The 16,334-nt window shown below is 34.6% G+C and overlaps 1 protein-coding gene and 1 long non-coding RNA gene across 10 annotated transcripts; both read left to right on the plus strand.

Annotated features, from left to right (window-relative positions):
- Positions 1 to 1,630: 1,630 nt before the first annotated feature.
- Positions 1,631 to 9,125, plus strand: LOC105773457 (UDP-arabinose 4-epimerase 1). 8 transcript variants are annotated; one of them, XM_012595384.2, is made up of 10 exons: positions 1,632 to 1,793; positions 2,646 to 2,804; positions 3,202 to 3,326; positions 3,897 to 4,010; positions 4,094 to 4,201; positions 4,304 to 4,395; positions 6,555 to 6,696; positions 6,843 to 6,937; positions 7,429 to 7,558; positions 8,461 to 9,125. In XM_012595384.2, the coding sequence occupies exons 2-10, from the start codon at positions 2,744 to 2,746 to the stop codon at positions 8,833 to 8,835; spliced, it is 1,242 nt and encodes a 413-aa protein (XP_012450838.1). In that variant the 5' UTR covers positions 1,632 to 1,793; positions 2,646 to 2,743; the 3' UTR covers positions 8,836 to 9,125. The 8 variants fall into 8 exon arrangements, with proteins under 8 accessions (XP_012450847.1, XP_012450838.1, XP_012450841.1 ...); XM_012595387.2 differs by having other exon boundaries at positions 1,636 to 1,793; positions 2,651 to 2,804; XM_052632777.1 differs by having other exon boundaries at positions 1,652 to 1,789; positions 2,651 to 2,804.
- Positions 9,126 to 10,013: 888 nt separating this feature from the next.
- LOC128041854 (uncharacterized) lies at positions 10,014 to 15,424 on the plus strand. 2 transcript variants are annotated; one of them, XR_008196775.1, is made up of 6 exons: positions 10,014 to 10,593; positions 10,711 to 10,814; positions 10,888 to 11,052; positions 11,138 to 11,258; positions 11,382 to 11,484; positions 15,276 to 15,424. It is a non-coding gene; the product is annotated as an uncharacterized LOC128041854 (long non-coding RNA). The 2 variants fall into 2 exon arrangements; XR_008196774.1 differs by having other exon boundaries at positions 10,888 to 11,258.
- The last annotated feature ends 910 nt before the right edge of the window (positions 15,425 to 16,334 follow it).

Consider the following 16,334-nt stretch of genomic DNA (forward strand, 5'->3'; position numbering starts at 1 on the left):
ATTCCATGTTTTGTAACCCACTAACCGAGTGTCGGGCAGGGGTCATGTATACCTCTCAAATAGCAGTCGCAAGTGCATTATTTGGCGATGTAAATTGTACATATAACTCAATATAGGGTGCTCCACTAGCGAGATGAATCTACACCATTGCCTCCAAGCTACAAGCACCTTTTATGTCGAACGAGTCCTATGTCACCGGATCAACAGAAGAACAAAATCGATACGTAATAGACAAAACTTTCATTGGCGTCGTTCCGAATATTTTACGCCTAATTCTTTTACGAAGTTCTGTCAAATCTATGTTCTGGTTAAAAACCAGTCGCACTGTATTCTCCGATAAAAAAACAACACCGTTCTCGGTGTGACGAACCTCACCATCATAGTAAATAACAACACTAATACATTCACTCATCTTCAATTTCTATCCTTCTTAGCCTCTCTAAATTTTTTTGTTGTAACTTATGCAATCTGAGAAAAAAATTTGCCTCATTTATAGCCTCAGGCCAAACAGGATCTACTGTAGCAAAAGTGCGTCCACGTGGGAGCTTCTTTCAGTACTTTTGCTGACAATGCATCCTGCTTAAAGCGTTTTTGACACTATTTGCTTAGAAACGTCTTCTCGAAATTATTTTTTCAAGAGCCACTGTAGCAAAAGAGTGTCCACGTGGGAGCTGTTTTTAAATTAACAAATAATTTAATTAAGTAACCCTAAACCCCAAACCCTAATTTATTTGAGTTTTCTTTAAAAACGCTAAACACTAAACCCTAATCTAATTTTTTTAAAATTTATAATTAATTTACTCAAGTAACCCTAAACCTTAATTTATTTAATTTTTCCTTAAAAACCCTTAACACTAAACCCTAATCTAATTTTGTTAAATTTATAATTAAATTACTCAAGTAACCCTAAACCCTAGTTTATTTGATTTTTCCTTAAAACCCTTAACACTAAACCTTAATTTGATTTTTAAAATTTTTTAATTAATTTACTCAAGTAACCTTAAACCCTAATTTAATTGATTTTTTCTTTAAAAATTATAAACACGAAACCCTAATCTAATTTTAAAATTTTTAATTAATTTAATTAAGAAACTCTAAACCCTAATCCCTTATTTATTTAATTTTTCTTTAAAACCATAAATCTAAAAACCCTAAAACCCTAACCCTAAACCCTAAACAAAAATCTTAAACTCTAATCGCAGGAGACACGAGCAAAACGCTTCCTTAAGGAAGAGTTTTCCTGCTTCGTCACCTGATAACGCGTTGACGTGGACGTGTTTTTGGAGAAATAGGGCCATTCCGATAATTAATTTTTTACCTGGTCCATTTCAATAATTTAAAAAAAAAACTTTTATTTGTATATTGCCCGGTAAATAACAGAATAAAATGGATTTAAAATACTTACCTTATTACATGCAAAATACTGATCAATAATGGTTGATTAAAAGAATTACCTCTCATATTGAGATAACGGATGGGTAGGCAATAATTAAAATGAAAATTTTTTTGTTTAAGTGATAAAAATGAAGGTTTCAAAAAATTGGATGAGACAGTTTACCTAATATTTTTTATACCATATTTATATTTAAATTTTTTTATTATGTAATTAATTTTTTTTGTAAAATTGTGTGCTCCGCCTTTTACAACCGTTGTTGGTCTCTCTCTCTCTATAGTGTAGAAAAGATGTCAAGTATTTATATTTGAAACGTACGCAGGGAGGCCTGCTCTGCTGCCTTGCCTCGCCTCGCCTTTTTACGTTTGCTCTCTCTCCCTCACGTTTTCAATCATCGTGGGTGGGTTCTTTCTTGCTTTTAATTTATTCTAAAGTTTCTTTGCAGTACATATTTGCATGTATTACAAATGTGATGTTTAGATCCTTTTGCTGATGCCAAGTTCATCCCTCTTTCCCTTGCCTTTTTCCGTTATTTTGTTTTTACTTGGCCTTCTTCAAAGTCTCATTAATGTTCTTTTGTTTTTATTTTCTGGTAAATTTCTTTTTATTCCATTTCCTTTGGTGCCTCTGCCATGAAAGTCCTGGTTTTCGTTTTGTGCTTTTCTTTGATTTCTCATTTGAGAATAGGGTCACATTTCTTTGGTGGGATTCTTTTTCTTTTCCTAGGTGCTTTCAGATTCTAGCTTTATTTCCTTAACTGGGTCTGTCTCTGATTAATCAAAGTAAAATTAAATGTTTAATTGTCTAATTGTATTATTTTTTTTGTATTAATAATTTTTTATTCTACTGCTTGACCAAACGTGCTCTGACAAAGAATTGCAAATGAGTTTTTATTTTTATTTTTTTATTTTCATCTCTTTAATTTTTATTTTATTTTCTTATTTACTTGCTATTTGTTTTTTTTTGGATATTGAATTTCAAGTTCTCTTCTGTCTGTGATTATAGAAATTTGAAATGCAATATGAAAATGATCCTAGCTTTTTTTTTTTTTCCTTTTTATCCATTTAAATTTATTATAATTTTCGAATTCAACCTTTTGTGGTGTCCTTTCTATTTTCTGAATTCAATGGATGGTCCATATATAATTGATTTTTATTTCTTTATTTTACCAATTTTCTGTATATGTTATGATTCTCTCATGTTTTCAGAAATGTTGTAATCGTTGTTAACCTTTTTCTGTTTTTGTTTTTAGAGCAGATTTGCCACGAAGCCATTTCCAAGGAAGGCTCTTTGATTGATCCTTGAAATTGAAACATAAATTGTGATCATATCACAAGAAGTTTTCTCCAAATGCTAAATTTTGCAAGAGGGAGAAGCCAGCCAAGGTCTACTAGATCCATGCCGTTGTCCGGTAACATTTTCTCTCAACTTCATTTTCTAAGTTCTAATCCATTTCTGGTTCATTGTCTTATATAATCTCGATGCGCTTTCATTTCTTATTACTCATGATGAACTTAATCCTCCCATTTTCATTTAAAAAGTTTGAACTTTACCCATTCATCTGAAATTTGGATAATCAACCATCTTCTGCTGAGAATTTTGTTGAAAATACTTGTTTACTTTTTAAAATTGTAGTAACTATTTGTTGCCGAGTGTGGAAAACAAATTATATATTCAAATTTTTCTCAAGTTATTTATGATATATGACTTGCTTACATTTTAATGCAGAGCAGAGCTGATGATGATATAAAATTGGAAAAAGAAAATTGTTCTGTAAATTTAATTTTGTTGTTTGTGTTTTATTGCAGGAATGGAATATCCTGATCCCAAGAGGAAGAGCAATTTTGTAGGAAAAATCCTTGTGGCTGCAACCCTTACAGCCTTATGCATTATCATGCTCAAGCAATCCCCAAACTTCAATACTCGAAGTCGGGTACGTACTCAATTCCTTCTCTGGTTTTCTCTTCCCTCTCCATAATGCTATACCGAAGTTAAAATGCAATATTTGTTCTCTCTATCACAAGCAAAAATGGGGCATAGTGATTCTATAATACCAGATTCAATCTATCAAAAGATTGTGCCGCATTTTTCCAGTGCTGATATCTTGGTTACTTTGACAATTGAAGAACAACTGACATTGTCAATAAATTGCTGACTTTTTTTCTTTATTTGATTTTCTTTAAATTGTTAAGTTAGTTCTGATACGTGGTTATATTTCTGGGGCTTCACCAGCAATTATAGCTGGACCCTTTGCTATTGTCCGTAAGATTCATCCTTGCATGTTGTCGTTGCCTGCTGCTGGCTTAGTTTCATCAAACTGTTCACTTGATGGTGGATTTGTCCCTTGCCCTTCGAATGTGGTTAACATCTTCCCTTCTAGTTGAGGAAAAAACATAATTGATGCTACTTTATATGAACACTTGGAATCAGTCCAGTTGTTTTGTAGTTATATAGTGTTTCAACTTCTGAAATCTCTTACCATTCTTGACTTTTGTCATTCCAGTTCTCCGAACATGAAGAAGGTGTAATACATGTTCTCGTAACTGGTGGTGCTGGCTATATTGGTTCGCATGCTGCTTTACGACTTCTGAAGGAGTCATACCGTGTAACTATTGTGGTATAATTTAGGATTCCTTATATTTCAGTTGTTGTGCATAGTGATTAGTCCTGGTTTTAAGGAAGAAGTTTCCTCTCTTGCAGGACAATCTTTCACGTGGAAACATGGGTGCTGTCAAGGTTCTACAAAAATTATTTCCGGAGCCTGGACAGCTTCAATTCGTTTATGCTGACTTGGGGGATTTAAAAGCAGTATCCTTTTCTTGAAATTTGATATGATTATTATTTTTCAAAATTATCAATTTAATGCATTTAAATGTGGATTTGGTGTACTGTGTTTCCTTGATTTTATAGGTAAACAAAATATTTTCAGAAAATGCATTTGACGCTGTAATGCACTTTGCAGCTGTTGCATATGTTGGGGAAAGCACAGTTGATCCTCTCAAGTAAGTTTCCTTAGCTTCGTCATAATTTATAATTGGCTGAGTTAATATAGATCAGATGAGCTGTGAGGTAGATTGCTCATTTTGCTATATTTCCATTGATATTTTGACAAGGGCTTATTTAGTTCATGAACTCAACTGTGCTATACCATGAAATGAGTAGGAAGAGTGTATTGTTTCATTGGTCCTGCTGATGGCAACTCTGCCTATTTAATTGTACCCTTGTTTATAAATTACATGGCAGGATACCAGTTTCTAAGGTCCATTCTATTTCACAAATAATTTAAGCTTTGTTACCTGACCTTACCATGATTTATGAGAGCACTAGAACTGAAGCTAATAAATTTCCATCACTCAAAGAGCAGTTCAGAGAAGAGCTATTCTAGGTCACTACATTTCGAAAGAAAAACTTAAGTTGGATTCCTTTTGTTTATGTGGATCTATAGATGAATTTTTTCTACTAAGTATGCTTGATATATTGTGTCTTCCATGTATAAAGCCTTAGACTTGTCTAGGGTCCTTTCTTATGCTTGATCTAACAGTTTGAGATGAAAAAGGGATTGTCCTGGGGTTTGATTGTTGTTTTATTTCTGAGTGCTTCTGTCTAATCAACTGTACTATATAGCCACAACCATTGGTGCTGCTATTCACTAAATTACTGGCAGTCTGGCACTGCCACTAATACCATTACCATTCAAATGTCCTCATTGTAACACTCCTTACCCGAGTGAACACGAGCAACGAATGTTACATTTAACACTGAACATACATTTACGATTTCAAACGCTTTTAAATTGAATTTTTAATAATGATTTCAAGACCTTATTACATTTTAGGAACATAATTAGACTATTAATAAAGATTGATTGCATATAAAATTTGTCTTGGTTATTTAATTCGAATAAAAATTTTCAGCTGCAGTTCTGTATGTCTCGAGACCAAGGCCTACATTTCTTGAGACATTGCCATGGCATTGTAGAAGTTCAGCTTTGATGTTGCCCTGTCTCGAGACAAGTGAGTGCATGTCTCCAGACAAAGGGGCTTATGTCTCAAGACAAAGTCCTTTATGTCTCGAGACATGACTCAGTTATTGTAGACTTTTAGCTTTGAAGTTTATATGTCTCGAGACACAATTCACATGTCTTGAGAGCTGGGATAGGGGACTTAAAAATTCTGTTTTCAAACACATCCAAACCATACCAAAATCATTCATAATCATTCCAAGCACAAACCATAACTAATATACCAAATAATACCTTATATTTACTCACCAAAACACGTCAAAATCAAGTGTGGGAATCAATTAGTTCCTTATTATTTACATAAACATTCACCTAGGTACATGCCATATACTTAAAACAAAAATAGTGGGGATAGCATACTTTTCTCCAAGCTCTTGGGGTTTGATGAGATGTGAAGAGACTGATGCTCGATAATTCCTCATTTCACATCTTTACCTATGTGTTAAAAATAACGTGGTAAGCTTGTGAAAGCTTAGTGAGTACAACTAGAATTAAACTTACCTTTAATTAAATAAATGAAATATAGTTCAATAGCATTATAGCAAATAAGTATAGAACAATTTAGTATTAGTATCCCCATACTATAACTCAATCATTATAATTTCTTTAATTATCATTCCATCACTAACACATAATCTTGTTATATTATTCTTAGCTTTATTTTTGTCTCTTTTATCATTCAACGGTGGCCCAATGTAGACTTTACAGAACACTTAGGACATATGGAAATAGTATAGGGATGCACCGAAGTGCAATAACAGAACAGAGTAGCACCAGAGTGCCATGTCAGAACAGAATAGCACTCAAGTGCTTAATCAGAACAGAGCGACACTGAAGTGCCATGTCAGAACTGAGAGAGTGCTAAGTATTTCCTAATGGCATGCCATCTATATCCCACTAGTTCTCATCTTGTCTACTTGGGCAATTATATCAGAATCAACTTCATTTTCACATTTCAGAACAGAATTTGCACATTTTGAATTTATTTCACTCATATATTTTCGTTAACTATGTTATTAAAAATCATTGTTTTTTACATTTAAAATCAACTTCTCAGTCTTTGATTGAGAAGTTTTCATATGATTTAAATTAATCTCGAAATTATCTTCTTTATGGTATATATATTCCCATGAATTTTAGGTATTATCACAACATTACTTCAAACACCTTGGTGATCTTAGAGTCAATGGCTGCACATGATGTTAGGACTTTGATATATTCTAGTACATGTGCCACATATGGAGAGCCTGAAAAGATGCCAATCACTGAAGAAACCCCACAGGCAAGTTGCAAACTTGGTTTTATGCTTAACCATTTTGCTATTTTTTTGTTTGGGGCCAAAGATTAAGTGATCAACATTTATCAACTTATTGATTAATATAGAGTTATATTACAAGGCAACTGACCTTTGTTTTGGAACCAACTCAGGTTCCAATCAATCCATATGGAAAAGCTAAGAAGATGGCAGAGGATATTATCCTGGATTACTCTAAGAACTCAGACATGGCAGTAATGATCCTAAGGTTTTTTTATTTATTTTAGTTTACTTTAGAAGCTTTTAGGTTACTCTATGTTGTTTTCTCATTGTGCATAATTTTAGTAACTTACCAAAATCCCAGAAGTCTTCCAGGCCTTAAACCAAAACTAAGTATGTTAGATCTTTATACTTTCCCATTGGAGGACGTTAATTGATAAGTTCTCATTGTTCTTCCAGCCAACTGCTGCATAGATAAGACATATACATGGAAGGTCTACCTATTCCTGTTTTTATTGTATTTTGTAGTTCTAGATTACAAGGAAACCTTAGAAGGTGGCTGAGTTCAGATTATTGTAATTATGAAGTTAGTATTGATGAACTTTGTAGACCTAGAAGGACTTCTAGTATCATATTCAATGTGTAGAGTTCTGACCACAACTACTGATAGTCCAACAATATGCTCTTCTTTTTATTTATCCTTTTTACAGATTAAAAACTTGCAGCAGTTATGATTAATATGTTTTTGGTAAATTTTAGATACTTCAATGTGATTGGATCAGATCCTGAAGGAAGATTAGGTGAGGCTCCCAGACCTGAGTTGCGTGAGCATGGACGAATTTCAGGTGCTTGTTTTGATGCAGCACGTGGTGTTATTCCTGGTCTAAAGGTGTGTGATTCCTTTAATCCCTTCACTTTGATTCTTTAATGATTGCTTCGTACTTCCAGCTTCACCTGGGGTCAAGAAGTAAACAACTAGTCATATACAGGCAACCTAGATAATAGTTTGACATATTTTAGGAAGATTGTGAACACCAAAAATGGTGCAGATCCAATTCAATGTTCTGATTTTAATTTTTAAAACTTGGGGAGAGTAGCAGCAGCGAGCTTTCTTGAAGGCCTGTGCAATATATTGTTGATGTAAAATTGCATAATTTTGAGAATGCTATTCTCTTCCTACATACGAGGAAGTGCAAATAAGTCTACTGAAGTGATGATCTAACATGAAAGCAATCAAATTGTTGATTCTGTGTGTGAAAACAAAAAAAAGTTCATTATCAAAATTATATATAAGTGACTCTGCGGTTTGACAACCACTAGAAAAATTTCTGTGAACATATAATGCCTACATTTTCATCTTTTCCTTGAAACAAGTTTGTTGTAGATGATTTTGCATAGCCAGATGCATTATGTATTTAATTTTATTTTCTTTTATGCTGACATCCTCTTTGCAAGCATCTGCCTAATACTTTAGTTAGATCTTGGAGCTCATGGACGATTTGAAAGATCTGGGTGAAGAATTCAGTCATTTCACATGTTTAACAATGGTCCCTTTCTCAAGTGAAAAAGTACATGTAGTGTATAAGATAAATTAACTCTGTGTTATTTATTACAACTGTACTTTGTATGTGCTTATTGCGTGTTTGTTTATTCTTGTAACTTTACAAGTTATCACACCTGTCATCCAACATGTCCATGGTTTTGCCTTTATGTTTCAAATGATTTCAGTGAACAAAGGGCCACGATGGGGCTTTGTGGTAATTTATATTGGTTATTGGGATTTTCATGCAGGTCAAGGGAACAGACTACAAAACACATGATGGGACTTGCATACGTGATTATATTGATGTTACTGACCTGGTTGATGCTCATGTGAAAGCTCTTAAAAAGGCAAAGCCCGGTGAAGTGGGAATCTACAATGTTGGCACTGGAAGAGGTAGATCAGTGAAGGAGTTTGTGGAAGCATGTAAGAAAGCCACTGGGGTGGAGATCAAAGTTGACTATCTGGCCCGCCGACCTGGAGATTATGCTGAAGTGTTTAGTGATCCAACTAAGATCAGGCATGAGCTGAATTGGACAGCTCAGTTTACTGATCTCCAGGAAAGTTTACAGATTGCGTGGCGATGGCAAAAGGCACATCGTGATGGATACGCAGCAGCCTCTTAGGTGATGGTTTCCTCTCTATAGTCTACTCAGCCATTTTAGCAATTGGCATATTGAAGACTACCCCTAGGTGGCCCCAATTTTCAGCTGTTTATGGAGGGGTGGGAAAATGGAGATGAAAATTCACTTGTTCAGTACTTGGCTAGTTATATATATATAGAGAGAGAGAGAGAGAGTGAGTGAGAGAGAGTGAGTGAGCAGCTAATTCATTATATACGTGTATTTGAAGAGATAAATGATAGTTTAGTCAATAATAAGATGATGAAGACCCAGCTCAGGCGCAGTTTTATTGATTTTTTTTTTCTTTCTCCCATATTTTCTTTCATGCTTCGTTATCATTACCAATCCAATACAATGATTCAATAATTCTCGCTGCTTGTGTGCCTGCCGAAAAGATAACCCCTGTAAGGTGAAATTAACAAGTTATGTTTCAATTCTTTCAAAAGAAAAATAAAGAAGAAAAGTACGAGGCTTCTTTTAGACTGACGGTGAGACTTTATTGGTAAGATTAAAAACAATGATAAATGTGTGTTTAGATATAAACATAGTGATGGCAGTGAGGGAAAAATAAAAATAATTTTAAAGATATTAGATTGAAATAAGTGTATATAAAAAAATATTAAAACCATACTTATATTAAATAATAAAATATAAAATAAAATAATGTTAATGTCAATGTTAAATGAATCTTAAAAATATTAGAGTTATATTTATATTAAATTATTAAAATAAATTTTATATTGATTAATATATATAATCACTATATATTTATACGAATTAAACCTTAACAAAACAACATTCAATTATTTATATTTTTCATATTTTTATAGTATTTTAATTTATTCAATATTTTAAAGTATAAAATTTAATTCACTCAAAATATTACCATATTATTTTATATTAAATTTCAATTAATTATTAATTTTTTTTGAAATAAAAGACTGAGATTTTATTGAAGATAGAATAAAACAAAACAAACAACCGGACCCAATCAAAGGCCCAAAACAAAATGAATTCGCAAAGATCGGCCTAAATAAAACAGAAATAAAGAAACTTCCTAAAAAACTTTCCAGGTACTTACTAACCAGAATTGAAAACAGCAAACACAAAATTAAAAAGAAAATAATTTAAAATCAACCCAGTCAAATAAAAAAAAGGCTGGATGCCATAAAGTTTGTTGACTAGTCATTTCCAATGCTCCAGAATGTTCTGTCGATAACTTTCCCTGAGATCTTTATACTTTCTTTTGATATCTGTTTTAATTGCTTTTCTGCACATCTCTCCTTTAATCTGGCTCCCTAAGCCAAGTTCCTACCGAGACAAAAGCATGGCCTTCCAGTTCTTCTCCCCTCAGATAAGTATCTTCTTATTTCTTGAGCGCATTCTTTGCTAATCTATGAGCATATGAGTTCTAAGATCTGTGAATATATTAAAAAATAAGTTCTTAAAAATCAGCTTTCTTTTTCTGAATATCTCTGATAATGGCTCCGATTATTGACTTGTCTGTTGAAGTTGCTTGACATTTTTTTATTACTGTTTTTGAATCCCCCATAAGTCTGACTGATTGGATTCTAAGTGAACTCCCTAATTTTGTACCTTCTAAGCATGCATATGCCTCTGCTGTGAAAGGTGATGGGACATTTCTATGTATAACCGTCTTTAACACCATTAAGTTTCCCCTCAGATCCCACCCTACTAAACCTGACGCTGATCTGAAGGTTCTGTTGTTAAACGCTGCATCAAAATAGATTCTCATTCTCGGTATGACCTCCTGTGTTTTATTACTTCTGCTTATGCTTTCATTCTTTTTTAAGCTTTTTAAACCTTCATATTCTGCCATATGTCTTTGAATATTTTGTGCTAAATCCCTTCCTGTAGTGTTTTTCCTCTCGTGTACCAGTTGATTTCTGGAGAACCATAACAGCTATAGAGCGTAACAGAAGAGTAGACATTGGCCATTGTTACTTCTCTTGAAAACCCAGGTTAGCCACTCCCATATATTTTGACTCATGTTATTCATAACCCATGAGAGATTTAACTGTTGCCAAACTTCAGTTGTCATAGGGCATTCACGGAAGACGTGGGCACTTTCTTCAATCGCCAAATAGCATCGGGCACATCTATCATTGGAAATGACCCTCCTATACCTAAGATTAGCAAAATTTGGTATAAAGTCCCAGGATATCTGCCAGACTGTAAATGCAATTTTTGAGGGCAACTGTAGGCTCCAAAGTTTCTTGTAAAGTTCTTTTAATTCGGTCTGTATTAAATAGTCATTAGGTACCCGATTAACATCTTCTAATAGTTTATAGGCACTGCGGACCGAAAACTCACCAGATAGTTCTCCTTTCCACACCTGAATATCCTCATGCTCAATCGCTGCTAGGGGGATCTGCAGAATTTTCCTAGCAATTTCCTCTTGAAAGGTACTATTAATCAAGTCCATTCTCCATTTCCTACTTGATAAATCAATAAGATCGGAAACTAACTGTAATTCACCTCTGTTTGTTCTATTTTGTGCGTCGATTTTATCGATCCCCTGAATCCAGTTATCTTCTCATATGGAGATGCTATCCCCTGTACCCACCCTCCAGCTCATCCCTTTTTGGAGAAGACCTTTTGCTGCTCAGATACTCTTCCAGGTAAAAGAAGGTAAATTTCCCAACTCTACAGATAAGAAACTAGAATACAAGAAATATTTTGCTTTAAGAACTCTGGCTAATAATGAATCTGGAAAACTAATGAGACGCCAACCTTGTTTTGCTAATAACGCAATATTGAATTGACCAAGATCTCGAAAACCTAAACCACCATATTCTTTTAAAGAACAAAGATTTTCCCACGTGCACCAATGAATTCCTTTTTTACCCTTTCCTTTCTGCCACCAGAATTCACCTACAATGCTCTCCAATTCTTTACGTAAAGCTCTGGGTAGTAAGAAACATGCCATCGAATAGGTTGGAATAGCCTGAAGTATGACCCTTATAAAAACTTCTTTGCCTCCTTGAGATAAGAACCTGATACTCCAATTATCGATATACTTCTTGAAACGGTCCTTCAGATTCTGAAAAAGCTTCCTTTTTCCTTCGACCCATCGTATTAGGCAACCCCAAGTATCGCTCTAGATCATTCGACCTACGAACCCCCAACAAATTGACAACCTGACTTATGTCCTCCTCCAGCGTGTTTTTGCTAAAAAATACTGTTGATTTTTCAAAGTTTACACATTGACCCTAGCAAGTTTTATATTTTTCTAAAATTTCCTTGAAGATGTTAGCACCCTTCCTTGTTGCCCCCCCAAATAATATGCAATCATCAGCAAATAAAATATGGGAAACCTGTGGTCCATTTTTGCTAATCCTGACCCCTTTCGAAATGCCTCTTTTCATTGCCGATCTTAATAGGCTCGATAGACCCTCACCGCATAAAAGAAATAAGAACGGGCTTAGTGGATCGCCTTGTCTCAAACCTCTTGTTGGCGAAAAATTATCCCCTCTGTGCCCATTAATGATTACTGAATAGGAAACGGTGGATACACATTTCATAATGGCCTTCACCCAGTTAAGGTCAAACCCTATCTTTAACATAATTTCTTCAATAAAACTCCATTCAACCCTATCGTAAGCTTTGCTCATATCTAGTTTAACGGCTATAAAACCTTTTTTCCTAGTTTCTTCAGTTTTAACTTGTGCAGTACTTCATATGCTAGTAACACGTTGTCTGATATTAATTGACCTAGTACAAAAGCACTTTGGGCTTCATCAATACATTTCCCAATAACATTCCGAAGCCTATTAGCTATTACCTTTGCTATAATTTTATAAAGTACATTGCATAGACTAATCGGCTTAAACTGCGACATATTTAAAGGGCTATTGACTTTGGGTATAAGCACTATATTTGTAGAATTAATTTGACTAACCTCCATATCACCATTCAACATTCGGTGGAAATAAGAAATGACATCTTCTCCCACAATCTACCAACATTTCTGATAAAAAGCTGCTGGAAAGCCATCTTCCCCTGGTACCTTCGTTGGACCCATGTCAAAGACAACTTCTGTAATTTCATCCTTAGAATATGAAGCTATAAGTTTTTGATTGTCTTCCTCGTGAATACACCGCTCAACCTCTGATAGTATATGATCATAATTCCCCATTCTTCCTGCTAAAAATAGGTTTTGAAAATAAGCCCGCGCCGAAACTTCAATATCCTGCATAAACACCAACTCTCCCCCTTCTTCGTTTTCCAACTTATGAATAAAATTCTTCTTCTTCCGCTGTGAAGCTTGGATATGAAAGAATTTTGTATTTTTATCTTCAAACTTCAACCAATTTGTTCTGGCCCTTTGTTCCCAATAGCATCCGTCTTTTTCAATCTCAAAATTCAAACTTATTTTTGTATCGATCAATTTAGCTAAAGTCTTATCATCCCTTTCAACTTCAACCAACTCCCCAAGCTTTTCTGTAAGAACCCGTTTAGTTTTTTTTCCTGTTAATTTAAATTTTCCTAGCCCATTCCTTCAAACCTTCTTTTAAATTCTCCAGTCTCTGTAGCAATTCCCCTGAAGATTTCTCCTACAAACACTTAACCACGTTTATAAAGGTTTCCTCCATTAACCACCAAGCTTCAAATCTAAAATTTCTGTTCCATACTTGATCTTCATATTTCCTAGTATCTATGAGAAGAGGGCAATGATCTGAAAACGTATGAGTAAGATGTTAGACTTTCGCCTCTGGAAACAGCACAATCCACTCTGTGTTAGCAACTCCTCTGTCAAGTCGTTCTTGAATATTTGTCTCCGGTAAATTACCTCTCTCCCAAGTGAACCAGCTGCCTTCAAATCCCACATCATATAGTTGACAATCTTCTAGTGTTTTCCAAAATAATTCCATCCTTCTTTCATCTCTAGGTAGCCCTCCTTTTTTCTCAAATCCATACATGATTTCGTTGAAATCTCCACACACCAACCAAGGAATTACCTCCCCTACAGCTAATCTCTTCAAAACTTCCCATGAATTGTTCCTATCCTGTACATATGGGGAACCATAAAAACCTGTGAATCTCTATTTTACTCCTTTTTCTTTATCTTCAACTAACATGTCAATATGTCTTTTAGAAAAACTTCAGAGCATTATATCCATGTCAGTTCTCCATGCTAAGCACAATCCTCCTCTTGTGCCTTCAGGCTCTACTTCAATCCCGTTTAAGAAACCACATCTTCTACGAACTATTTTCATCTATTTTTTACTAACTTTTGTCTCTATGAAGTAGACTATTTGGGGATTATTTATCTTCAGTAAATACTGAAGTCTTTTAATCGTCCGTTGTCTCCCCAAACCACGGACGTTCCAACTTAAAATTTTTATTGCTCTCGGCCGGCTAACCTCTTGGCAGCCGCCGATGATAAAAAATTAGACTCTTCCATCTCCCCCTATTTCGCTTTTTCCCCTCCTCCCCTATTAATGTTTCATCTTCCAAATCATACTCCATAGCTACTTTTCCTTGAAAGGACTCTAATTTATCCTTCCTTTGATCAGCAGATGATCCTCCCCCTTCTAAACTAAACCCCAATCTTGAGTCAATGAAATTCTTCTTACTCCCTTTCAAATCCCCATCCCTTGAACTAAGCCCTATCGTTCTGTTCCCCATCCAACTTCCTTCTCCTTTACTTTCACCCTCTTCTCGTAGCCAAATACTATTCATTGCTAGAGCTCTACGAGATGGAGCTCGCAAAGATAAATCCCAACCCATCTCAATGATATCCACCCCCATCATCATTCTTGCCTTACAATAAGAATCATTATGCCCCAAACGGCCGCAGAAAAAACAAAATAGTGATAAGCGCTCATATTTAAACTTAACATACGAACATATCCCACAGCTCATAACCTGTTTCTTTCTTCTCAATGGTTTCCTAACATCAATCTACACCCTAATCCTCATGTAGTTACTATTTTCCTTTCCCAGATTTGAACCATCATACTCTAAGAAAACTCCAATAAAATTACCCAATTGCATCGCTAAACTCTCAGAGAATAAACCAACTGGAACATCATGGATTCGTACCCAAAAGGGAACAAAAACTAGAGGTATTTTCAATTGATCTTCACCCCTTTTCAATTTACACAAAATTAGTAAATGATTATTAAAAGTCCAGAGAATGCCCTTTAAGACTCTCTTCATATCCATATAATGATAAAACTTGAAGAGGTACCTTTATTCCCCCAGATCACGGATTTGCACCCCACAGACAGGACGCCATAAATTTGCCAGAGTGCTCTTCATGGCCGAAAAATGTATTATACTTGCTGTTAAGAAGCAACCCACAAGCTGATAATCTACTACTTCTCTTTGCATAGTTGGATCTGCTTGGACTAACAAGATTTCTTCTTCTTCTTCATTGAGCGATAGATTTGCTAATTCAGTCTCCATGCTTGCAGGACTTGAAAATCGAAGGAACTCTCCCGCCTTCTAGATGACAAAAAGGGAATATCCTACAGACGACGAACACCAAGACTTGAAAATAATAAAAAAACAGAACGAAAAACAAAAAACCTAAAAACTCATGCCAAAGGCGACAGACAAAGCGTGCTAGAGTAGCAGACTCTCTAATTAATTATTAATTTATTTATATAGTTATATATATATATATTATTTTATGATTCTATTAATGTCTTTATTGATATTATTTTTATATAATTAATGATCTAAATTTATATGTATATCTCTTACTAAGAACATTAAAAAATGCTGGTACTGGAAAAGAAAAGCATGTGAGTAAAGACAAAAGATAAAAATGTAATTTAAGTTGTAAACGTAACTTTGCTTTTTTTTTTCTATTGGCCCTTAAAAGGTCATTAAGAATAGTAAAGTGTAGTGCGATGAAAATTTTTAAAGGCCCTAAATATTCTTCAATTGTTCCCTTCAAGGCCACCAAAGACTATTTTTATCTATCTTTATATTTTGTATAATTATTAGTAATTAATAGATCGCAATATGTCTCAATTCTGGCAAAATAAGGTCTATAGGCCATTTTTTTAATTTGGGTTTTACGCTGATTTTAAATTTAATTAGGGATCTAGGTTGGTTTGTTAGAAAACGTGTTCAGTTAAATACGTTTTTCAATTCTCTCTTAGGGTTAGACTTTTTCTTAAGGTTTAAGGTTTTGGGTATTTTGAAAGTGTTTAGGGTTTTTGACTGAAACGGCAAAAAATCTTAGGTAATTTTAAGAAGTCGGGGATGTGATAATGCACCTCAGCACATATACATTTCATATGTCATAGCAAAATAAGACCATGACCCTAGAAACCCATTGTGGGGAAATTCGATTTCAGGGTAATAATGCTTGATACAATCAAGGGTTGAATTCAACGTGAAAGTCCCAACTGGTGATCGTGATGCGGTCACGGGTTCGAGTCTAATCGGGGGACCAGATGACAGTCGTTACGCGGTCAGGAGTTCAAGTTTTTTGGATACTCACAAATAATGCCCTATATATA

The sequence above is a fragment of the Gossypium raimondii genome, chromosome 6 (genome assembly GCF_025698545.1).
Source record: "Gossypium raimondii isolate GPD5lz chromosome 6, ASM2569854v1, whole genome shotgun sequence".
Taxonomy (NCBI): domain Eukaryota; kingdom Viridiplantae; phylum Streptophyta; class Magnoliopsida; order Malvales; family Malvaceae; genus Gossypium; species Gossypium raimondii.

Bases quoted from the DNA above. Each gene is read 5' to 3' on its own strand.
- LOC105773457 (XM_012595384.2), top strand. From the start codon at position 2,744: ATGCTAAATTTTGCAAGAGGGAGAAGCCAGCCAAGGTCTACTAGATCC. The intron at 4,202-4,303 runs GTATCCTTTTCT...TTGATTTTATAG, and splicing joins ACTTGGGGGATTTAAAAGCA to GTAAACAAAATATTTTCAGA. The intron at 4,396-6,554 runs GTAAGTTTCCTT...CATGAATTTTAG, and splicing joins AGCACAGTTGATCCTCTCAA to GTATTATCACAACATTACTT.